At 49.3% G+C, this 22086-nt stretch overlaps 1 protein-coding gene across 1 annotated transcript in view; it reads right to left on the bottom strand.

Moving 5' to 3' along the window:
* Nucleotides 1-8148: 8148 nt before the first annotated feature.
* LOC132573261 (L-threonine dehydratase catabolic TdcB-like) overlaps nucleotides 8149-22086 on the bottom strand; it is a 126960-nt gene continuing 113022 nt past the window's right edge. The window contains exon 11 of the mRNA XM_060240764.1: nucleotides 8149-9050. Coding sequence (XP_060096747.1) covers nucleotides 8952-9050 — 99 coding nt within the window. The 3' untranslated portion in view covers nucleotides 8149-8951. The remainder of the gene's footprint in view (nucleotides 9051-22086) is intronic.

The raw sequence follows: 22086 nt of genomic DNA, 5'->3' as shown, positions 1-22086 counted from the left end.
TCCCTCTCACAAAGACAGATTTTGCCTGGAAATAACACAGGTTAACACTTCTCTCTAAATGAACTTCATGAGCTGTTCGGTAAACCTCAGTCTATAGGAAAATCTCTTGAAAAATGCCCAGAATGTTGGTTTATCATGTTCCACATGGTCTACTTCGCTGTGTGCTGTGCAGGGTGGGAAGAGGCTTCATTGATTATCCTTTAGCCAGCAATGCCAGGGATTGAACTTGGGATCCTCTGCATGAAAAGCATGCATTGTGTTGCTGAATCACATCTTATGTGAGAAGGTATTTTCATGGTGGCGGTGTGATGATGATGATGATAATGATGATTATTCTTATGCAAGAAGCTTTTTCTGGCATTCATGCTACTGGCTAGCCAAACCTGCTTTGTTAGGTATTAATAGTTCCCAGTTTAATGGCTTAATTGTGGTGATGTTTTGCATGTGAAATCAGGTAGAGCTGACACATTTCAGGGGGAAATGATGAGATACTTTAGTATCTGCTTAGAAGGAAATCTGCCCATTTGATTCATTTCCATTTCCATCCCATGTCAAATTCCACCATCAGAGTTTTGACTCTGGAAAGCTGATACCCTGAAAATCTTGTTGGACTTGAATCTAGATATCCCACTGTCATGGCACAGGAGAATCCTATTGGTTGGATGACCTTGGTGTTACACCCATGAAGGGAAAAGGACTCTGGCCTTCTCTTCTTTAGCTGTCGGACAGTTTTCCTTGGTCTGCCAAACTGGTTCCCTTTTTTTACACCTTGAGCCATAGTTCCTCACTCCTGCCTTGGTGACCAAGCCATCTCTGGCTGTCCCCTTTGACTTCCTGGGGGAACAGGCATCCCTCTCCAGCAAGGGCCTGGCCAACTCCCCTTCACCACTACAAGCCTCTGAGGAAAACGCTTTGGCCCCTTTTCTCAGAACCTGACAGGAAGTACTGGCCCCACAGGATGCCACAATAAAACTTAAACTTAAATAACAGAAATGCCAGCCAGCCCAACCCTATATTTGTTCACCTGCTTGACTTGGTCTTATTAATCATTTGGGCAGGATGGCCCAATATCTCCATGCTCTTGATGTTCCTTCACAGCATGGAGCTTTCTTGTTCCCCTCGAAGATGCTTTCTGGTAGATCTCTCCAGATAGGAGCATTTGTGTCTCTGCACTTCTTAATTCTTTGGAGACAATTGATCATATAATCTTGGACTGCCCTTTTTATGAGTGCCCTAGGAAAAGGCTGCTTTCTGATTTGATACATTCTAAAAGTCATTTGAACAATAATCTTAAATGTCAGTTTCTTTTGAACAATCTGATTCCTGAAATTACTGATGTAGTTTCTAAATTTATTGTGGACGTTCTTAAAGTTAACAAGAATTTTATATAGTGTTGTTTTGTTCTTGTATGAAATTTTATATTGATGGATTCTGTATGTATTGTCCAGATTATTGCCTATTCTGTAACTGTTGAGATGCCAATAGAGGTATGCGGTGATGATGATACTGGCCCGACAGATGCCATCAGGTCGTGCAGGCTGCAGGAGAGAGGGGCCCAAGGAGGGATGTCAGCCAAGAGCCATATGGCTGTGGGTCCGTTTGAGAGGATTTGTTCAGCATACAGAATAGCCAGGTTCAGTCCTCAGCATCTCCAGTTTAAAGGATGATGAGGTGAGTGACGTGAAAGACCTCTGCCTGAGACCCTGGAGAGCTGCTGCCAGGCTGAGTGGCCAATATTGATTTTAATGATAAACAATAAAGTTTAGTTAAGTTTTTTTTTTTTTAATTGAGCTTGATGGGCCGAGGGAATGATTCAGTATAAGGCAGCTTCATGTATCAGGGTTGCCACTTCTGGGTTGGGAAATGCCTGGAGATTTTGGGGGTAGAGCCTGTGCAATTCTGTGGAAATCCTGTGGAATTCTGAAATGCTTAGCAAGAGTAGTCTTGCAAGCTGAATTGGGACAACCATCTCTTGAACCTGGGGCTTGGCTGAAAGAGTCTCCCTTTAAAGTTAATGTTTTGCATTCTGACCTCAAGGAGGGCTGCCTCGGCTTAGTCAGAGAGGACTCCACGTTTCCCACTGGGATAAACTTTTGAACAATGACTATAGCACTTCACTCTTCTCTTCAACACTTTTTATACAGGTACCAGACAGGAAGCCTTAAGAACAATTATGAAATGTCTATTTTAGTATTATTATAACAGTAAAATCTGTAGAGCATGACATGTTTGCTCTACTCAGTTTGTTGGTATTCTTCCACCCAGACAGCTTCCTGATTTACTGCTCCTTTTGGATTGTTCCTCACTAAAGGTGTGCCTTTATGTTGGCATGCCTTAGTGCCTTGTCATCTCACAATGAAGGTATCCTAAAATACCATACTCTGATCAAGCATGCAATTGCAGTGCAGAAGAAGAAGATAAGATGATATTGGATTTCTATCCCGCCCTCCACTCCGAAGAGTCTCAGAGCGGCTCACAATCTCCTTTACCTTCCTCCCCCACAACAGACACCCTGTGAGGTGGGTGGGGCTGGAGAGGGCTCTCACAACAGCTACCCTTTCAAGGACAGAGTCTCAGAGTGGCTCACAATCTTCTTTCCCTTCCTCCCCCACAACAGACATCCTGTGAGGTTGGTGGGGCTGAGAGGGCTCTCACAGCCGCCCTCTGCCCTCTCAAGGACAGAGTCTCAGAGCAGCTCACAATCTCCTTTACCTTCCTTCCCCACAACAGACACCCTGTGAGGTGGGTGGGGCTGGAGAGGGCTCTCACAGCAGCTGCCCTTTCAAGGACAACCTCTGCCAGGGCTATGGCTGACCCAAGGCCATGCTAGCAGGTGCAAGTGAAGGATTGGGGAATCAAACCCGGTTCTCCCAGATAAGAGTCCGCACACTTAACCACTACACCAAACAGGTAGTATAGACACCCTGTATCACATGACCTTTGACTGTAATTACTGTTTTGAGCCTAGAAATCTTTTAATTCTTCCTTTGCTCCAAAATATAGATCATACGGAGACTACCTCTTTTATTAGAAAATAATAGCAGACCTGTTACTCTTTTAGCTGTGAACTTTTATGCAGCTGTGCAAACGGTGTCTATCTTGTCCTATGTAATCTGCTTGTCCTAGTAATCTGCTTAAAACTAATAAATTAGCAAGCAGTATGAGTTAGACAGAATAGGATATAATGCCACAGAGTCCATCCCTCAAAGCTTTTTCTCCCAGGAAACTGAACTTGGTCATCTGGAAATCAATTGTAATCGTGGGAGATGTCCTGGTGCCACATGGAGCCTAGGAACCATATGTGTTCATGAGTATTAATATCTTTCTCCCTCTGGTGAATTGGGAGCGGTGCCTGGGGGTGTGATGAGGGAGCTCAGCAGGAATGTGATGGCGGAGACTCCACCCTCCAAAGCTGGCATTTCCTCCAGGGGAATGGATCTCTTCTGCCTGGAGATCAGCTGTAATTCCAGGCCCCACCTGGTGGTTGGAAATCTAATCACAACCTCTTATGACACTTCTGAGTGAGGCACAGGCTTTGAGTGAAGCAGCCAGCTTTGCATGGAGTTCATGGCCCTTCTCAGGTCTGTATTTGGATGCCAGCTCACCAGAAGTGAACATTTTAAATACATTAAGCCAATGCAGGGGAGGGGGGGTACCTCCATTTAATACAAGTAAATAGAGTTTACAGCCAATACCTTTCAGTAGCCAAAGCACTGAAATGGTAGAGCTGGCTTAATTTTTCTCAGAACTCTTTGGCAGAAAACTGCCTGTACGTTCCCACCCCTCATTGTAGAAACTAGGGACTAAAAAACCAAACTGAGGGATATCTCTGGATATCCTTGGGATACCCCTGGAGAAGCTGCTCCCAGTTTATGTCTATCATTTAAATGGAGCCCCCCCTTCTTTCGTCCTTCTTTCCTTGCATGTGTTCAATAGCTAAATAAATCCAGATAGTAATGTGAAACTGCTCTGTATCAAATTATATTCCTGGGTATTTGGATTGGACCAGAGCCATAGAAATTTCTTAGATGGAATCAAAGCAATGGATACTGTTTGGGTTTCAAAAAAATCCCTTTTTCAGGGAGGAAGGTCTTTCCCCTGTGGTATGGGATAGATTCCAAACTATTGTGTGGGAGCAGTTTTCTGATCAAACCTGAGATGTAATGTTGACCTTCCCTGCCTTGATTTTTTTTTAAATACTCCCCTTCATTTAATAAGTTTTTGTTTGTCAGGGCTTTTTTTGTAGCCAGGAACTCCTTTGCATATTAGGCCACACACCCCTAATATAGCCAATCCTCCTGGTAAGAAGGACTCCTTTAAGCGGTGGAAAGCTAGTCCAAGTGAGATTAATAAAAGGGAACACAGGCAGTGGCAAATCAAATGCAAGACTGTGATCAGGCAGGCAAAAAGGGACTATGAGGAGCATATTGCAAAAAAACATAAAGACCAACAATAAAAATTTCTTCAAATATATTAGAAGCAGGAAACCAGCCAGAGAGGCAGTGGGGCCCTTGGATGACCAAGGGGTCAAAGGATCACTGAAGGAGGATAGGGAAATGGCTGAGAAGCTAAATGAATTTTTTGCCTCCGTCTTCACTGTGGAAGATTAGAAGTGTTTGCCTGCTCCAGAACCACTTATTTTGGAAGGGGTGTTGAAAGACCTGAGTCAGATTGAGGTGACAAGAGAGGAGGTCCTACAACTGATAGACGAATTAAAAACTAATAAGTCACTAGGTCTGGATGGCATACATCCAAGAATTCTGAAAGAACTCAAAGTTAAACTTGCGGATCTTCTGACAAAAATATGTAATCTTTCATTGAAATCTGCCTCTGTTCCTGAGGACTGGAAGGTAGCAAATGTCACCCCCATCTTTAAAAAGGTTCCAGAAGAAGAAGAAGATATTGGATTTATATCCCGCCCTCCACTCCGAAGAGTCTCAGAGCGGCTCACAATCTCCTTTACCTTCCTCCCCTACAACAAACACCCTGTGAGGTGGGTGGGGCTGGAGAGGGCTCTCACAACAGTTTCCCGGATTTCCAGAGGAAATCCGGGAAACTACAGGCCAGTCAGTCTGACTTCAATACTGGGAAAGTTGGTAGAAACCATTATCAAGGACAGAATGAGTAGGCACATTGATGAACACGAGTTATTGAGGAAGACTCAGCATGGGTTCTGTAGGGGAAGATCTTGCCTCACTAACCTGTTACATTTCTTTGAGGGGGTGAACAAACATGTGGACAAAGGAGACCCGATAGATATTGTTTACCTTGACTTCCAGAAAGCTTTTGATAAAGTTCCTCATCAAAGGCTTCTTAATAAGTTCCAGAGTCATGGAGTAAAAGGACAGGTTCTCTTGTGGATCAAAAACTGGCTGATTAATAGGAAGCAGAGAGAGAGTATAAATGGGCAGTCTTCAAATGGAGGACGGTAAGCAGTGGGGTGCCACAGGGCTCAGTACTGGGTCCCATGCTCTTTAACTTGTTCATAAATGATTTGGAGTTGAGAGTAAGCAGTGAAGTAGCCAAGTTTGCAGATGACACTAAATTGTTCAGGGTGGTGAGAACCAGAGAGGATTGTGAGGAACTCCAAAGGGATCTGTTGAGGCTGGGTGCATGGGCATCAACATGGCAGATGAGGTTCAATGTGGCCAAGTGCAAAGTAATGCACATTGGGGCCAAGAATCCCACCTACAAATACAAGTTGATGGGGTGTGAACTGGCAGAGACTGACCAAGAGAGAGAGATCTTGGGGTCATGGTAGATAACTCACTGAAAATGTCAAGACAGTGTGCGATCGCAATAAAAAAGGCCAACACCATGCTGGGATTTATTAGGAAGGAAATTGATAACAAATCAGCCAGTATCATAATGCCCCTGTATAAATCGATGATGTGGTCTCATTTGGAATACTGTGTGCAATTCTGGTCACCGCACCTCAAAAAGGATATTATAGCATTGGAAAAAGTGCAGAAAAGGGCAACTAGAATGATTAAAGGTTTGGAACACTTTCCCTATGAAGAAAGGTTAAAACGCTTGGGGCTCTTTAGCTTGGAGAAATGTCGACTGCGGGGTTTACAAGAGGTTTACAAGATTATGCATGGGATGGAGAAGGTAGAGAAAGAAGTCCTTTTCTCCCTTTCTCACAATACAAGAACTCGTGGGCATTCAATGAAATTGCTGAGCATTCGGGTTAGAACAGATAAAAGGAGGTACTTCTTCACCCACTATGCTTGTAACTGCTATGCTTGTAAAGCGTATGTAAAGGCTATGCTTGTAACTGCTACCACCTCCTGTGCCACAGGAGGTGGTAGCAGTTACAAGCATAGCCAGCTTCAAGAGGGGGTTAGATAAAAATATGGAGCAGAGGTCCATCAGTGGCTATTAGCCACAGTGTGTGTGTATAAAATTTTTGGCCACTGTGTGACACAGAGTGTTGGACTGGATGGGCCATTGGCCTGATCCAACATGGCTTCTCTTATGTTCTTATGTAACTTACAGCAGGCCCTGTACTATGAGCCCTGTAAGCTCTTGGAGGATTGGCTACATCAGGGAGGTGTGGCCTAATATGCAAAGGAGTTCCTGCTACAAAAAGCCCTGATTTTTATAAATTGTACTGTCAAAATATACTCCATATCTCAAAATGTTTCAATTTTTACCCTTCTCTCTCTCTTTTTTTGGTAGCATAATATATATGTAGAATGTACTAAATAAACTTGTCTTTTAAAAAGTGGAATGATTTGGTTCTGGGATATGTGAAATGAAGCCAAACTGCCTCTCCCTGTTGCTTGTGTTCAGCAAACCTGAGGGGCAATGAAAGGCTTGAAAATTTTTCAGTGGGGCGGGGCATGTTGAAAATGTGCATGTTCTAAGAGATCTTGGGTGAAGTCACAGACAGGCTTAGTACAAGATTTCTGTGTTGTCCAACCACTTCCTAGTGCCTTTTTTATTGACAGTGTCAAGCATGGTTGAATATGATTGCTAATTGATTGTTTTGGGGTCCTGCTTAAGTCTGGCCTGGGAATTGTCAAGGACTCAGGTCTATTTGTTTGTTATTCTTTCCCCTTTCCCTGTCCCGCTTTATGGCTGTAATTAAGAGTAGTGTGAAGGGAACAAAGTAATCAGCACCTTCCCATATATTCTCCGAAGGGAGGATGAAACATCTGGCAAAAGCAAGGACAAAGTTCTGATAAATGTCCTGGGAAAGTAGACAGTCTGCTAGTTTAGGTGTGAACGCTTCCCTGCAGCCCCCTCCCTTGGAATCCTTTTGAAGTATGCCTTAAAAGTATTGTATCAATGTATCCGTTGCATTACTCTCATTTATTGAGAGTAAAGTATTGGTCTATCAATAAACGTAGTCTTTGTATCAACTTCGACTCGTCATTGAACCCGCATGCTTGACAGATAGACTAAAAGATATATAAGCACATGGGAGTAGGCAAGCTATGCTCTCTTCTTGTGGGATGCCCACTTTTGTGAAAAGGAAAGATGTAGCCAAACTGTGAAACTGACAATATATAATATATTCACTGAATATATGAAGCATTGTGTCATATAAAGACAATACTGTATGTGCAATATGTTTTATCTAGCAGTTTCAGTATGAAAGTGAGGTTTCTATCCACGACTTTGAAAAAGATTACAAAACGTGCTTTAATTCAGAGATTGCATTGTTGCTGATTGTCTGTGGATGAAACCTTTACTATGAAACCTTTACCAGGTGGGCAGCCATGTTGGTCTGAAGCAGTAGAACAAAGCAGGAGTCAAGCATCACCTTTAAGACCAACAAACTTTTATTCAGAATGTAAGCTTTCGTGTGCTGCACACTTCTTCAGACGAGGAATGAGGCACAGTACTGATTAAAAGTTTTTTGCTCTTAAAGGTGCTACTTGACTCCTGCTTCTTTTACCATGCATTTTGAGCAAGAATTTAGAGACTGGTTTTTCATTATTTTGAGAATTAATTTCCTTCTCGTGAAATTGAGCGTTTTGTGTGCACCCTTATGCATTTGTTGGATGACGTTGAACCTTGTTGCATTATATTTTGTCAAGTTGTACGAACTGTCAGAAAGCAACGTACTGATGTAATGAAAGAACATTTGGTATGAAGTGAATTATTATAAATGTAAGAATCACAATGGAACAGACAATATTTTACTGTTTAATAATAGATATTTTATTTGGAAAATCTTTATGCAGAGGTTTATATTGTGATTTCTATCGCTCTATACCCTGTGATCCCTTAGTTTGCATAGGCTTCCGGTACAGCAGGAGGTCTCCCATCTGGCAAGCTTTGTTGCCCGTCACCACTCAGAGTGGCAGCAGGAGAAAGATGTTTAAAAGCAACCTTTCTGACATTGCTACATAATTTCTAGCTTTAGGAATCATGAGAAAGTCTATGGTTACCATAGAGTTTTCAGCTATTCCTAGGTTGTATTTTGAAGTGAAATAGCGAAGTGAGTGCCATCACTGACATCACGCCCACGCCCTATGTCCCCACCCTCAGTGTTCCTGCTGGTCACCCGGCTTGGCCTGGCAACATAGGTGGCCCTCAGGTCCAATATTTTGTCCCCAAGGCTACTATACAACATTCAAATTTTAGTAGCCCCTTAATGAAATCACTCAGAAAAGTAAGGGGTGGGGAATTGTTATGCAGGAAGAAAAAATATGCTGCATTACTGCAAAAGAGAAGGGCTACAGCTGAGAAGCTATAGAAGCTAAGAAGCACCTGTGTGCTAATGTACCATTCCACTCTATTTCTGTTCCTCATAAAAGGACAGCCACTTCACCCTCACCTGACTGGATAAAGAGGAGGAAGTGATAAACCCTACAGTCTCCTGCTAACTAACTGGTTTTGCAAGATGGAAACATATCAATGCCACATGTTTAGCTCTCCATAAAACTGAAAAAAGGGGGGAAAAGATGATTGTAGTGCATTTCCATCCGCTGTGCATGTCACCGTTCCATCCATGTCATCATTGGGTAGCGATCTGTGAGAATATTTCTTAACTGAGCTGTGTGGATTTTGTCTCTGGTCTCTACGATGCAGGTGACCTATGTGGGAGGAGGGGGGAGATGTAGGAACTTCATTTGAACAGATGGCAATGCTCTCACAGCTTTAGGCCACAAATGTTTATTTAATATATATAAAACCCCAGTGTACTGGCACCTTCTGGCTCTCCCATTGGCCCATACCACATCAGCCACTGGCCCATCAACCTCCACTCAAGAGAATTTGCATGCCACTGGCTCCTCTCCCACACCCACTGTCAGCACCAGGACACACAAGGATTGGGCCACTGGAGAAGCTGCCAGGCCAACCTTCGTTCTGTCTGTAAAAGTCACTCAAGCTTGGTTCTGTCAATAAAAGGGCGGGGGAGGCCCCTTCCAGGCCTCTTTTTACCTTTGAGGGAGAACTCATTGGGATCAGTCCTGACTAGGGCTGCCAATTCCAGGTTGGTGGGGAATTCCTGGAGATTTTGTGGTGAAGTCTACAGAAACCAGAGTTTGGGTAAGGGAGAGGCCTCCACTGAATATAATGCCACAGAGACCATCCTCCACAGAAGCTATTTTCTCCAGGAGGAGAGAGATCTGTTGTCTGGAGTTCAGTTGTAATCAAAGAAGATTGTCAAAATCCACCTGGAGGTTGGCTGCTCTAGGCCTGGCTGCTTGCTACTGCTGCTGGGAAGGAGATAGGGTTGCCAACTCCAGATTGGGAAACTCCTGGAGATTTGAGGGGTGGAGCCTGGAGAGGGTGAGATTTGAGGAGAAGTAGGACCTCAGACAGGTACAATGCCGTAGATTCCACCCTCCTAACCAGCCATTTCATCCTGGGGAACCATTATTGCCAATCTCCAAGTGAGGGCTGGAGATCACTCAGCCAGGATTTGGAAGGTTGGGGGGCCTTTTATTTTTTGGTTGGGGCACTCAACGGCCCCAACCCATAGCTGCTCTCATGCTGGCTGATGCACCGCATGGCCTTTCCTTCCCTCCCTGCCACTCTTGTGGCTGCAGACTTCCCTTCCCCGTCACTCACATAGTTCTCTGCTGGTGGCAAAAGTACCGTAGTCCTGGCCTTCTGTGGGAGTTAAAGGGACTACAATCACCTTTTAACTAGCGAGCAGGGCTGGTCCTCCTCTGCAGCACTGCCCCCTGCTGCCTGCATGACAAAGCAGGAGAGATGGAGGCAGGGAAGGCAGCGTGAGAATGAGAAGGGTGGCAGGAGTGCGCGAAGGGTGGTGGGAGAGTGAGAAGTGCACAGGAGCACAAGAAAGGCGGCGGGAGAGTGAGAAGGGTGGCAGGAGTGCGAGAAAGGTGGTGGGAGAGTGAGCAGGGGGGCAGGAGCACAAGAAAGGCAGCAGAGGTCTCAGGGGCTGGCTGGGAGCCCAGAGTCAGGGGCCCCTGCCCAGAAGTCAGGGGCTGTGCCCCCACAGGCCCCTTAATGGCTACGGGCCTGGGGTGAGTGGGTGGAAAGATGGCAAACCAGCCTGGGCCATCCATGGGGCCACCTTGCCCACAGCCTCTTTCTAGAGCCTGTTATATTTTCCTTCACAATGGGCCTTATTCCAAGTCTAAAGATAAATGACTAAGACTCAATTCAATCTACTGTAGATGCAACATCTGCATGTAAGAACAATCACCGTGGGATTAGAAGAAAGCATTGTTTTAGTTCCTTTTCTAACACCAATACTGTTGTTTTATTATCTGTCCTGAGATTGTTTTTATGCTGTTTTTATGCTGCCTTTATATTTTCTTTTATTTCTTTCTCCACGCTGGGGGCCCAGAAGCATTTTCTCCTCCAGTTTATCCTCACAATAGCCCTGTGAGGTAGGTTAGGCTGAAAAGTGTGTGACTGGCCAAAAGTCATCCAGCGAGCTTCCATGGCAGAGTGGGGATTCAAACCTGGGTCTCCCGGGTCCTCGTCTGACAGTCTAACCACTATATCACACTAGTTTGATAAAGGGATGAGGTATTGGGAGAAGTGACATATGCATTTTATCAATAAAGGAACAAACATTCTAAAGCAACGCTAGTCAGTGCTATCATTAGAAGGCAGTTGTTCCCTAAAAGTGCCTGAGTTTGCCCATTCCACCGTCGGTCTCCAAGAACTTCCTATAACATGCTTTCCCACCTGATTTTCATCTTCCTTCCATTCCCTCAGAGGGCAGTTTTCAACAGAAAATTCTGATCAGCTAAACACAACCTCAGTCATTACAGATAAGCAGGTTCCATCAACCAGGAGAGAAGCTTTTTATGTCATAAGTTCAGGGCCGGCCCTCCCGCTAGGCAAACTAGGCAGCTGCCTAGGGTGCCGGGAGGGTGGGGGCGTAAAATTGGCCTCCCCACCCTCCTCCCAGTGCCCCAGGCAAGCACCTTTCTCCCCAGCCCCCCACCGCTACCACCTGCCCCTCCATTCCCTTCCCTTCCTTCGCCTCCCCCCCCCGCGGCTCCGCGCCTCTCCCATCCCCACCGCATCTCTGCACCCCCCCGCCTCATCCTCCTCCCTCCCTTCGGACCCTTTCCCACCTCCCCCCCCCCCAGTGCCAATTTAAACGCTGGAACCAGCTCTAGCACTGTGTTCCAGCTCTCTAAAGTCCCCCCCCCGGCCGAACACTGGAATTGTGGGTAAAACCACACTGCGGAGCCGGGCTGCACTCACCATCTCTCAGGAATAGTGTCCTGAAAGGGTGACCCCTGCTGCCACTGACTCCTCCCCTCCCCACTTCCTGGATGGGAGAGGAGGCAGCGGGGGGTCGCCCTTTCAGGATGCTACTTCTACGGCGCTAGAGCCAGTTTCGGTGTTGAAATTGGCACAGGGGGTGGGGGGTGGGAAAGGGTCCGGAGGGAGGGAGGAGGAGGCATGGTGGGGGGGTGCAGAGATGCAGTGGGGAGGGGGGAGGCGCAGAGCCACGGGGGGGGGAGGCGAAGGGAGGGAAGGGAATGGAGAAGCGGGCGGCAACGGTAGTGGAGGGGGGCTGGGGAGAAAGGCAAACTAGGTGCTTGCCTGGAGCACCAGGAGGGGGGTGGGGAGCCCAATTTTGTGCCCCCACCCTCCCGGCGCCCTAGGCAGCCGCCTAGTTTGCCTAGCAGGAGGGTCGGCCCTGCACATGAAGGCCTTTATTCAAGTCTGTTATTTAAAGCATTTACACCTGGACTGAATGTGGGCATGTTGAATGACATCTGATCAGTTCACAGTAGCAGATGTGATTTTACACCAGGGGTGTCAAACATCTGGCCCGGGGGCTGAATTAGGCCCCCAGAGGGCTCCTATCAGGCCCCCAATCAACTGGCTGTCATCTGCTTCCTTCTTCCTCTCTCTTGCTTCCTTCTGCATCACAGCTTGTTTTGCAAGGCTTGCTCAATTGCACAGGAGCTATCGAGCAAAGCCTCTATTGTTTCCATTGGCTGTGGTGCTCCTCCCTTAGGGAGGAAGAGCGGGAGGAAGAGCTAGCTTTGCCAGGCTATTACAATTGCACAGCAGAACTGAGTTAAGCCTTCTATTGGCTGAGCCTCCTCCCCCTCTTGGTCCCCTGGGGAAGGAAGGAAAGAGCCAGAGCTTGGTTCCCATGGGAGAAATACAAAGAAAGCACCTTTAAGACCAACAAGTGCTACTGTTTTGAGCATGTTTTAAGTTTAAAAAAACCCCCACTTTAGTCATGTTTGTTTGTGTCCTTTACAAAGTTTACATCTCTGCTATCTAATCTTAAATAGGTACACATAAGAACATAAGAGAAGCCATGTTGGATCAGGCCAACGGCCCATCAAGTCCAACACTCTGTGTCACACAGTGGCAAAAAATGTTATATACACACATACACTGTGGCTAATACCCACTGATGTACCTCTGCTCCATATTTTTATCTAAACCCCTCTTGAAGGTGGCTATACTTGTGGCCGCCACCACCTCCTGTGGCAGTGAATTCCACATGTTAATCACCCTTTGGGTGAAGAAGTACTTCCTTTTATCCGTTTTAACCTGTCTGCTCAGCAATTTCATCGAATGCCCACGAGTTCTTGTATTGTGAGAAAGGGAGAAAAGTACTTCTTTCTCTACTTTCTCCATTCCATGCATTATCTTGTAAACCTCTATCATGTCACCCCGCAGTCGACGTTTCTCCAAGCTAAAGAATCCCAAGCGTTTCAACCTTTCTTCATAGGGAAAGTGCTCCAGCCCTTTAATCATTCTAGTTGCCCTTCTCTGCACCTTCTCTAAAGCTATAATATCCTTTTTGAGGTGCGGCGACCAGAACTGCACACAGTACTCCAAATGAGACCGCACCATCGATTTATACAGGGGCATTATGATACTGGCTGATTTGTTTTCAATTCCCTTCCTAATAATTCCCAGCATGGCATTGGCCTTTTTTATTGCAAACGCACACTGTCTTGACACTTTCAGTGAGTTATCTATCATGACCCCAAGATCTCTCTCTTGATCAGTCTCTGCCAGTTCACACCCCATCAACTTGTATTTGTAGCTGGGATTCTTAGCCCCAATGTGCATTACTTTGCACTTGGCCACATTGAACCGCATCTGCCACGTTGACGCCCACTCACCCAGCCTCAACAGATCCCTTTGGAGTTCCTCACAATCCTCTCTGGTTCTCACCACCCTGAACAATTTAGTGTCATCCGCAAACTTGGCCACTTCACTGCTCACTCCCAACTCTAAATCATTTATGAACAAGTTAAAGAGCATGGGACCCAGTACTGAGCCCTGTGGCACCCCACTGCTTACCGTCCTCCACTGCGAAGACTGCCCATTTATACTCACTCTCTGCTTCCTATTACTCAGCCAGTTTTTGATCCACAAGAGGACCTGTCCTTTTACTCCATGATTCTCAAGCTTTCTAAGGAGCCTTTGATGAGGAACTTTATCAAAAGCTTTCTGGAAGCCCAGCCCAGCCCAACATGGCCCGGCTGCACAAGGTCTCATTTATGTCAGATTCGACCCTCATAAAAAATGAGTTTGACACCCCTGTTTTACACACTTATTTGCTCGCTGATGTTGAGAGCAGCATCCCGGTGGTGCCTGGTATGAATGTCAAATCTATTGCTGCCCCCCCCCTGTGCAGGTGACCATTGGGCACAGAGCCCTCCCCCTTGAGAGTGATGCTAAGGTTGTCTGACTCTGAACCGATTTGTGTCTTGGAACTGCCAGGTTTAACCTCTCTTGGATTTTATCTTCCTGTTTTGCAGTGACCTTTGGCATCAGCAGAGAAGAGCTGCCTGCCACACACAGGTCCCAAAGGATGCTCAGCTGAACAAGATGGATACAGATTAAGTTAGCATTGCTTATATATAATGTACATTCTTTTTCATACTATATTGTATATATTTTATTATCTCTTTTTGACTTGCTAATTTAATATATTGTAATATGATTTTTTCTCAATAAAGTTTTCAAAATTAAAAAAAAAAGATGGATGCAGATGAAGATATTTGCAGACCTGGCAAGTTCCACTTATAAAAATGAAAATAAAAATAAATGAGGGCTGGAAAACATTTGCTGGTGGAGCATTTTCATGCTCTCCACCCATCTCCTTGGCAAGAGGCCCCATCTGCACAAAGCACATGTGTTCTGAGTTGTCAAAGAGACCCAGCGTGGAAACTGCAGCATTTAATTTCCCTTGCAATTTCTCCCAGCAGATGGTTTTTCTTCCCCTCCCCCAGCCAAGCCTCAGAGACTCAAAAGGGGAGGTGGGGTATGCACCCTCTACTGGTGGGGCAAGGAAGCGCCATCAAGTTGCTACCAATTTATGGTTTTCAAGGCAAAAGACCAACAGAGGTGGTTTGCCATTGCCTTCCTCTGCTCAGCAACTCTGGGCTTTCTTGGTGGTCTCCCATCCAAGTACTATCCGGGGCAGACCTTGCTTATCTTCTGGGAGCTGACAAGGTCGGATTATCCTGGGCCATTCATGGGGCCATATTCTGCTATTTCCCACAAACACATGTTACCAGAAGACCTATTCAGGGGGAGTGCATATTTACAAAGGAAACAGGTAATTTAATATTTGCTAAATATTAAAATCAGTTGCTGATAAACCATGCTTTGGCATCTAAAAGAATACACTGCTCTTTCTTCGACTCCAGAGTGGATGCAGTGCCCAGGATGAGAGCCTCCTGGCTTTAGGCCTCCACTGTGACACCAAGTTTCCTTCATGCCTTTGAACCAGTTCTCACCCCCACCCCCCAGCCTAATCTACCTCACAGGATTGGTGAGGGTGTAGTGTATCGAGATAACGATACAACGTAATAACGCAATAACATAAAACCAGCCAGCGCGACCCTGCGCGGAGCGACCGGGCTGTCCCCGGGCTGCTCAGCGCAGGGCACGAACTCCCAGCCAATCACCAGCTGTGGCGGGAAGTTCAACAGGCCAGGATTGGACTGGCCTGTCTGGAGGGAGGTTCCCGGAGTTGTACATAAGTGGGACCCAGTCCGCGTGTTCTCTCTCTTGTAACGTGCCTCCATTAAAGCATGTTGCCCTACCAACGTCTCCTGTCTCAGTACGTTACAGTGGCGATGAGGATGGGATTCTAGCCACGTCGGCTACATTGGAGACAGGGCAACCCACAGGCCACGACCACCGCTGCCATCAGCATGGCTCAACAGAGCGGAACCTCCGGTCACATCGAGACATTCAACCCCGCGCATCCCGAGGCCTGGGAGTCCTACTCGGAACGGGTTGAATGCTACCTGAGGGCCAACCGAATCACCGAAGACAGCATGAAGAGGGACGTTCTCCTGAGCGTCTGCGGGGCGGCCACATTCGAGATCGCCAAAGGTCTCTCGGCCCCCGCCCGGCTCATGGAGAAGTCCTACGAGGAAGTCGTCACGCTCCTCACGGGCCACTTCTTGCCCCAACCTTCCCGGGTGGCTCGCCGGTTCCTTTTCCACAGGAGGGACCAAGCCACCGGAGAATCGGCCGCCGACTACCTGGCAGCCTACGCCAGATTGCAGGCAACTGCAACTTCCCTCACTTGGAGGAGACCCTGGCCGACCGGTTCACGTGGGGCCTTCGCGACGAAAGGCTCCAGCAGCGGCTCTTCGCGAAGGATGACCTCACCCTACAGAGAGCCTTCAGCGAAGCCGTGGCATTCAAGAGAACCCCAAGGCGAAGACCGACGCAGTCCACCACGAGGAGCTGGACCCCGACCGGCAGGACGAGGGAGAAGCGTTCCAGCTGCGCCGCCCAGCAAGGGCAACCCACCGCGCGCCGCAATGACCCTGAGCGGCTGAACGATCCCCAGCGACGGAGAGACCGCCGGCCACCAAATGCGCCAGTTGCGGTGACCCCCACGACAGAAGGGACTGCCAGTACTGGACCTGGGACTGCCGGAGCTGCGGAAAGACCGGCCACATTGCAAGGGCTTGCCAAGCCCAACCGCCGGAGGCCGACCACGCACCATGAGTCGGCGGAGTTCCACTCCACAGCCTCCACAACCCTACAGGTACTGAACTTGCCCCTCGCAACCCCCAAGAAGATTAAAATGGCGGTCCTCATTGAAGGAAACCCCTGCTAAATGGAGGTGGACTCAGATTCCTCCATTTCCATTATAGCGGAGGAGACCCTGAGGAAACTGTGCCCCCGCCAGCGGCTTCAACTAAGGCCGGCGGACTTCATACTCCGGGACTTTCAGAAGAACCCGGTGCAAATCGTGGGGTGGGCCCGGGTGCAAGTTGAGCGGGGGTCCTTCTACGGCCCGCTGGACATCCTGGTGGTAAAGCGCCAGCTTACCACCCTGCTAGGACTAGCATGGTTCAAACCCTTGGGGATCCGCTTGGAGGGGGTGGGGCAAACCCTAACACTCAGGGGGTTCGGGGAAATATGCCAAGAGTTCCCGGACGTGTTTGACGGCTCCCTGGGGAGCTACAAAGGGCCGGCCATCTCCCTGCCACTTGACCCGACGGTCAGGCCGATCAGGCTCAAGGCGAGGCGGGTCCTGTTCGCCTTGAAAGCAAAAATAGAGGCCGAAGTAGACCGCCTCACTGCCCAAGGGGTCCTGGAACCGGTAGACTACGCCACCTGGGAGACTCCCATCGTAACCCCGATCAAGCCAAACGGGGAGGTGCGGATCTGTGCTGACTATAAGTGCATAATAAATAAGGCACTGCAGGATAACCCCTACCCAGTGCCGGTGGTGAGCCATGTCCTGGCTACCCTAGCGGGGTCTAAGATCTTCGGGAAGCTGGATCTGGCACAGGCCTACCAACAGCTCCCGGTAGATACTAAAACGGCGGAGGCCCAAACTATTGTGACACACAGGGGGGCCTTCAGAGTGCGGAGGCTACAGTTCGGGGTTAGCGTTGCTCCGGGGATTTTCCAAAGTATAATGGACGCTCTCCTTAAAGGGATCCCCGGAGTCCAACCGTTCTTCGATGACGTTTTAATTGCCGCCCCGGACTCCGAAGAATTCGCCAACCGCCTGAGAGAGGTGCTCCGCCGGTTCCAGGCAGCGGGGCTCAAGGTCAAGAGGGAGAAATGCTTGCTGGGGGTCCCACGGGTGGAGTTCCTGGGTTTCGCTGTAGACGCAGCAGGAATCCACCCAACGGAAGAAAAGACCCGAGCCATCGTGCAAGCCCCGGCCCCCACCTGCAAAGCGGAGCTACAAAGCTTCTTGGGGGTGCTTAATTTTTACCACTCATTCCTCCCCCACAAGGCAGCCCTAGCAGAACCCCTACACCGGCTGCTGGATAAAAAAAACCCCTGGGTTTGGGGCAAACAACAAGCCGCCGCGTTTCAGGCGGTCAAGGACGTCCTGGTGTCTAATGCGGTGCTCCACCATTTTGACGAGGGCCTCCCCGTCATCCTGGCTTGCGATGCGTCGCCTTATGGGTTGGGAGCAGTCCTGGGGCACCAACTCCCGGACGGGAGGGAGGTACCGGTAGCGTACTACTCCCGTACACTCACACCGGCTGAGCGCAATTACGCGCAGATAGACAAGGAGGCCCTGGAAATCGTGGCGGGGGTCCGCAAGTTCCATGATTATCTGTATGGGCGGAGGTTCACAATAGCTACGGACCATAAGCCGCTCTTAGGTCTGTTGGCCCCAGACCGCCAAACCCCCCAAATACTTTCACAGCGCGTGTTGAGGTGGAACCAATTCCTCAACTCATACACGTACACACTGGTCCACAGGGCCGGCAAGGCTATGGGCCACGCGGACGCGCTCAGCCGTTTGCCTCTTCCCGTCACAGAACCTGACCCAGCCCCCGCACACCTGGTCATGTTGATCGAATCCCTCCCGGAACAGCCCCTCCACGCCGCGGAGGTCGCAAAGGCTACAGGGAGGAACAAAATACTTGCAAGGGTTCTTGACTGGGTGGTGAGGGGGTGGCCAGAAGGGAACATGGGGGAAGAGTTTAAGCCCTACAAAATGAGGAGAGAGGAGCTAGCAGCCCACAAAGGGTGCATCTTATGGGGAAGCAGGGTGGTGGTTCCCCCCCCCCCGCTGCAGAAGCGAGTTCTGGAGTCACTCCACGAGAAACACCCTGGCATAGTCAGGATGAAGGCTCTAGCCAGGAGCTACGTCTGGTGGCTGGGGATGGATGAGGAGATCGAGAGCTGGGTGCGGAGGTGCAGCGCATGTCAGGAGTCACACCGCGAGCCACCAAGCGCCCCAGTCACACGGTGGGAAACCACTAGGAAACCTTGGTCCAGGCTCCACTTAGACTTTGCGGGGCCCTTCCAGGGACAGATCTTTCTGATCATGGTGGACGCCTACACCAAATGGCTGGAGCTTATTCCAGTAGCGTCCACTTCATCAGCAGCCGCAATACGGGCACTGCGCTGGGCCCTTAGCGCCCATGGTATCCCGGACACTATTGTCACAGACAACGGGGTGGCTTTCACCTCTGGGGACTTTCAGGCATTCCTGCAGAGGTACCTGATTAGACACATAAGGTCTGCCCCGTTCCACCCGGCCACCAACGGACAGGCGGAGCGAATGGTCCGAACGACCAAGGAAGCCCTGGGCCGGATAGTGCAGGGTGACTGGGACCACAGACTAGCCGCCTTCTTGTTCGACAACCGGGTAACCCCCAACCCGGTCACGGGGGTAAGCCCGGCAGAGCTCCTCATGGGGCGCAAACTCATCACGAGGCTCGACAGGCTACACCCCGACCGAGCCTCGGACATCCGAGGGTCCCCGGAGGTCCGGGAGGCAGCCCGAGGGTTCTTCGCGGGGGACCCCATGTTCGCACGAAACTACGCCCAGGGACCCATGTGGGTGGCGGGTCGGGTGAGGCAGGTAATTGGGACCCGTCATTACGAGGTATCCACAGAGGGGGGCCAGACTCTTCGGCCGCACATCAACCAGCTGCACCGCCGCACTCTACCGGAAGGGCCGATCGACGTGGAGGAGGAAGTACCCGGGGGAGAGCCGGCTAGGGGTCTGCCAGAGGCCACAGCGCCAGCACCGACCCTGCCCGCCAGCGAACTCCCCGGACCAGCAGAGGCCGAGCGACCCACAGAGATCGACCAGCAACCCACAGCAGCCTTGGCCCCCGGAGAGACTCCCACGGCCGAAGCAGCGCTGACACCACAGGCAGCTCCTAGACGATCCACCCGGGAGCGCCGACCTCCCGCCTACCTAAGAGACTATGTACAGCAACTAGGGGGGGAGGGGTGTAGTGTATCGAGATAACGATACAACGCAATAACATAAAACCAGCCAGCGCGACCCTGCGCGGAGCGACCGGGCTGTCCCCGGGCTGCTCAGCGCAGGGCACGAACTCCCAGCCAATCACCAGCTGTGGCGGGAAGTTCAACAGGCCAGGATTGGACTGGCCTGTCTGGAGGGAGGTTCCCGGAGTTGTACATAAGCGGGACCCGGCCCGCGTGTTCTCTCTCTTGTAACGTGCCTCCATTAAAGCATGTTGCCCTACCAACGTCTCCTGTCTCAGTACGTTACAGAGAATAACATGAAGAAAGGTGAGATCCCTCAACTCCTTGCTGGGTAGATTTAACAATACTCCAGATGTCCTCGATAAAGGACACCTTTTTGTAGGGTGCCTGCTACGGTGGGGAAATATCTGGAGATTTGGGAGAGGAGTCTGAGGAGAGCAGAGTTGGGGGAAGGAAGGAACAACAGCAGGATATAGAGTCCACCCTCCCAAGCAGCCTTTTTCTCCAGGGACACTGATCTCTGTCATCTAGAACAGATATGCCAATTCTAATAGTGGGAGATCTCCAGGCCCCATCTGGAGTTTGACAAACTTACTTTTGAGCCCCTTCACTGCATAGAGAGACAAGAGAGAAGGGAAAGCAAGAGAAAAGGGAAAACAAGAGGCGCAGAATATGTGATTCAGGAGTGTGCAAACCTCCTACCTCACACCTATCAGCATGTATGCAAATTCCAAGGAGGGCCAGCTCACCCACTTGGCAAACTAGGCAATTGCCTAGGGCACTGGGAGGGGGTGCGCTGAATTGGGCTCTCCCCCCTCCTCGGACCCAAGGCAAGTGCCTAGTTTACCCCCCCCCCATCCGCTGTCACCACACTACCACTGCCTCCCCCCCTTCCCTTCTGTGCCGCCGAGAAGGGGCAGAGGAGTGCAGTTTCCTGGCCTCTTTAAAGCCCCCCCAATCAGCTGATTGGCGGTAAAACGCTGCCGCTGTCACCCTCCCTTCCCTTCTGTGGCGCCACTGCTCTCCACCACCCCACCCACACACTCAGAGGAGCGCGCCTAGAATTGGCCCTACCCTTAGACTCGGCCCAGGCCTCTCAGCATTCTAACACCGGATGTGAGAGCGCTGAGAGGCCCAGGCCAAGTCTAAGGGAAGGGCTGATCCTAGCCGCACTCCTCTGAGCGTGTGGGGAGTGCAGCGCCGCAGAGGAGGAGGGGAGGGGGGGCAGCAGCGGCAGCAGTTTTACCCACCAATCAGCTAATTGGCGGGGGTCGCGGCAAGCAGTGAGTCTGCCTGTGGCACGATGTGCCCTAGAGCCGGCCCTGATTCCAAGCACAAGTGGCAAGCTGAGAGTCCAACTAGGGTAGGAATGCCAGTCCCTAGATGGAGGAGGGGGACCCCCCCCAGTTTTGCAGGGGAAGCCCCACCCCTAACAGTGACCACTGGCATCTCCCCCCCTCCTGCGAGATTTAAAAGGCCCTTCAGCTGATCAGTGGGAGCACGTGGCCCTTTAGATCTTGCAGGAGGGTGGCATGGGGGGGATTTCAAACTATTTTGTAGGGGCCATTTTCTGATTAGGCCTGAGATGTATCGTTGGCTTTCCCTGCCCTAGTTTTCTGTTGACATTTCTCTTGATTGTACCAATCCATGTTCTTGCAAACTTTACATTTATAGTTTACTCCACATCCCAGTAAATTTCCAATTTTTTACTGTGGGGTAATATTATAATAATAAATAATGTATTAAATAAACTTTCTCATTTAAAACATTCAAAATAATTTTAAAATCTTGCGGGAGGGGAGGGAGAGGGGTTGTCGCTGGCCACGTGACTGAACTTGCAGGTGCGCAAGGTGCTGGTCCCCAACATGATGATATCACTTCTGCATGATGCGATTGCATTGGGAACATCCCCTTCCCCTCCAGAAACCTCCCCCCAAAGTCCCCCACTGGGGACTAGGAAGGACCTGGCAACCCTAACTAGGGTCATGAGACTTTCACTATTTTAAAGCCATGAGGGGCCTCAAGCCTGCAGCACAGCATCTCCCCATGTTTTTGGACTCAAACCCAACTGTTAACTTCACTTTCCAGCATTTTTCAGGTGCCAAAAACAGCTATGGGGGGCAGTCATTTCAGTTCTCAGTAAGGAGCAGGGGAGGGGAACAAGATGCTGTCATGCTGCAGGCCTGATCCTTGTGACATTTTTAAATGACTTTGATTTCTGTATGATTTCATCCAGACCTGCATTCTCTATCTGCAAAGCAGCCTGTCCGCAGGGAATTCTTATGATCTAACATCTGCTATTCATTTAGTTTCTTTTATTTGACCAAGCAGATTATATGTCCTTTAGCTATCAAGAACTGCAGCCATGAATGAACCAGCCAAAGAAAGTTACAGCTGAAAAAACGAAAACAGAGATTTTTAAATGACAAGAAAATATTCATTTCTAATTGGGTATGGCAG

Source organism: Heteronotia binoei, chromosome 6, assembly GCF_032191835.1.
Source record: "Heteronotia binoei isolate CCM8104 ecotype False Entrance Well chromosome 6, APGP_CSIRO_Hbin_v1, whole genome shotgun sequence".
Taxonomy (NCBI): Eukaryota; Metazoa; Chordata; class Lepidosauria; order Squamata; family Gekkonidae; genus Heteronotia; species Heteronotia binoei.
This window is presented reverse-complemented; position numbering and strand designations above follow the sequence as displayed.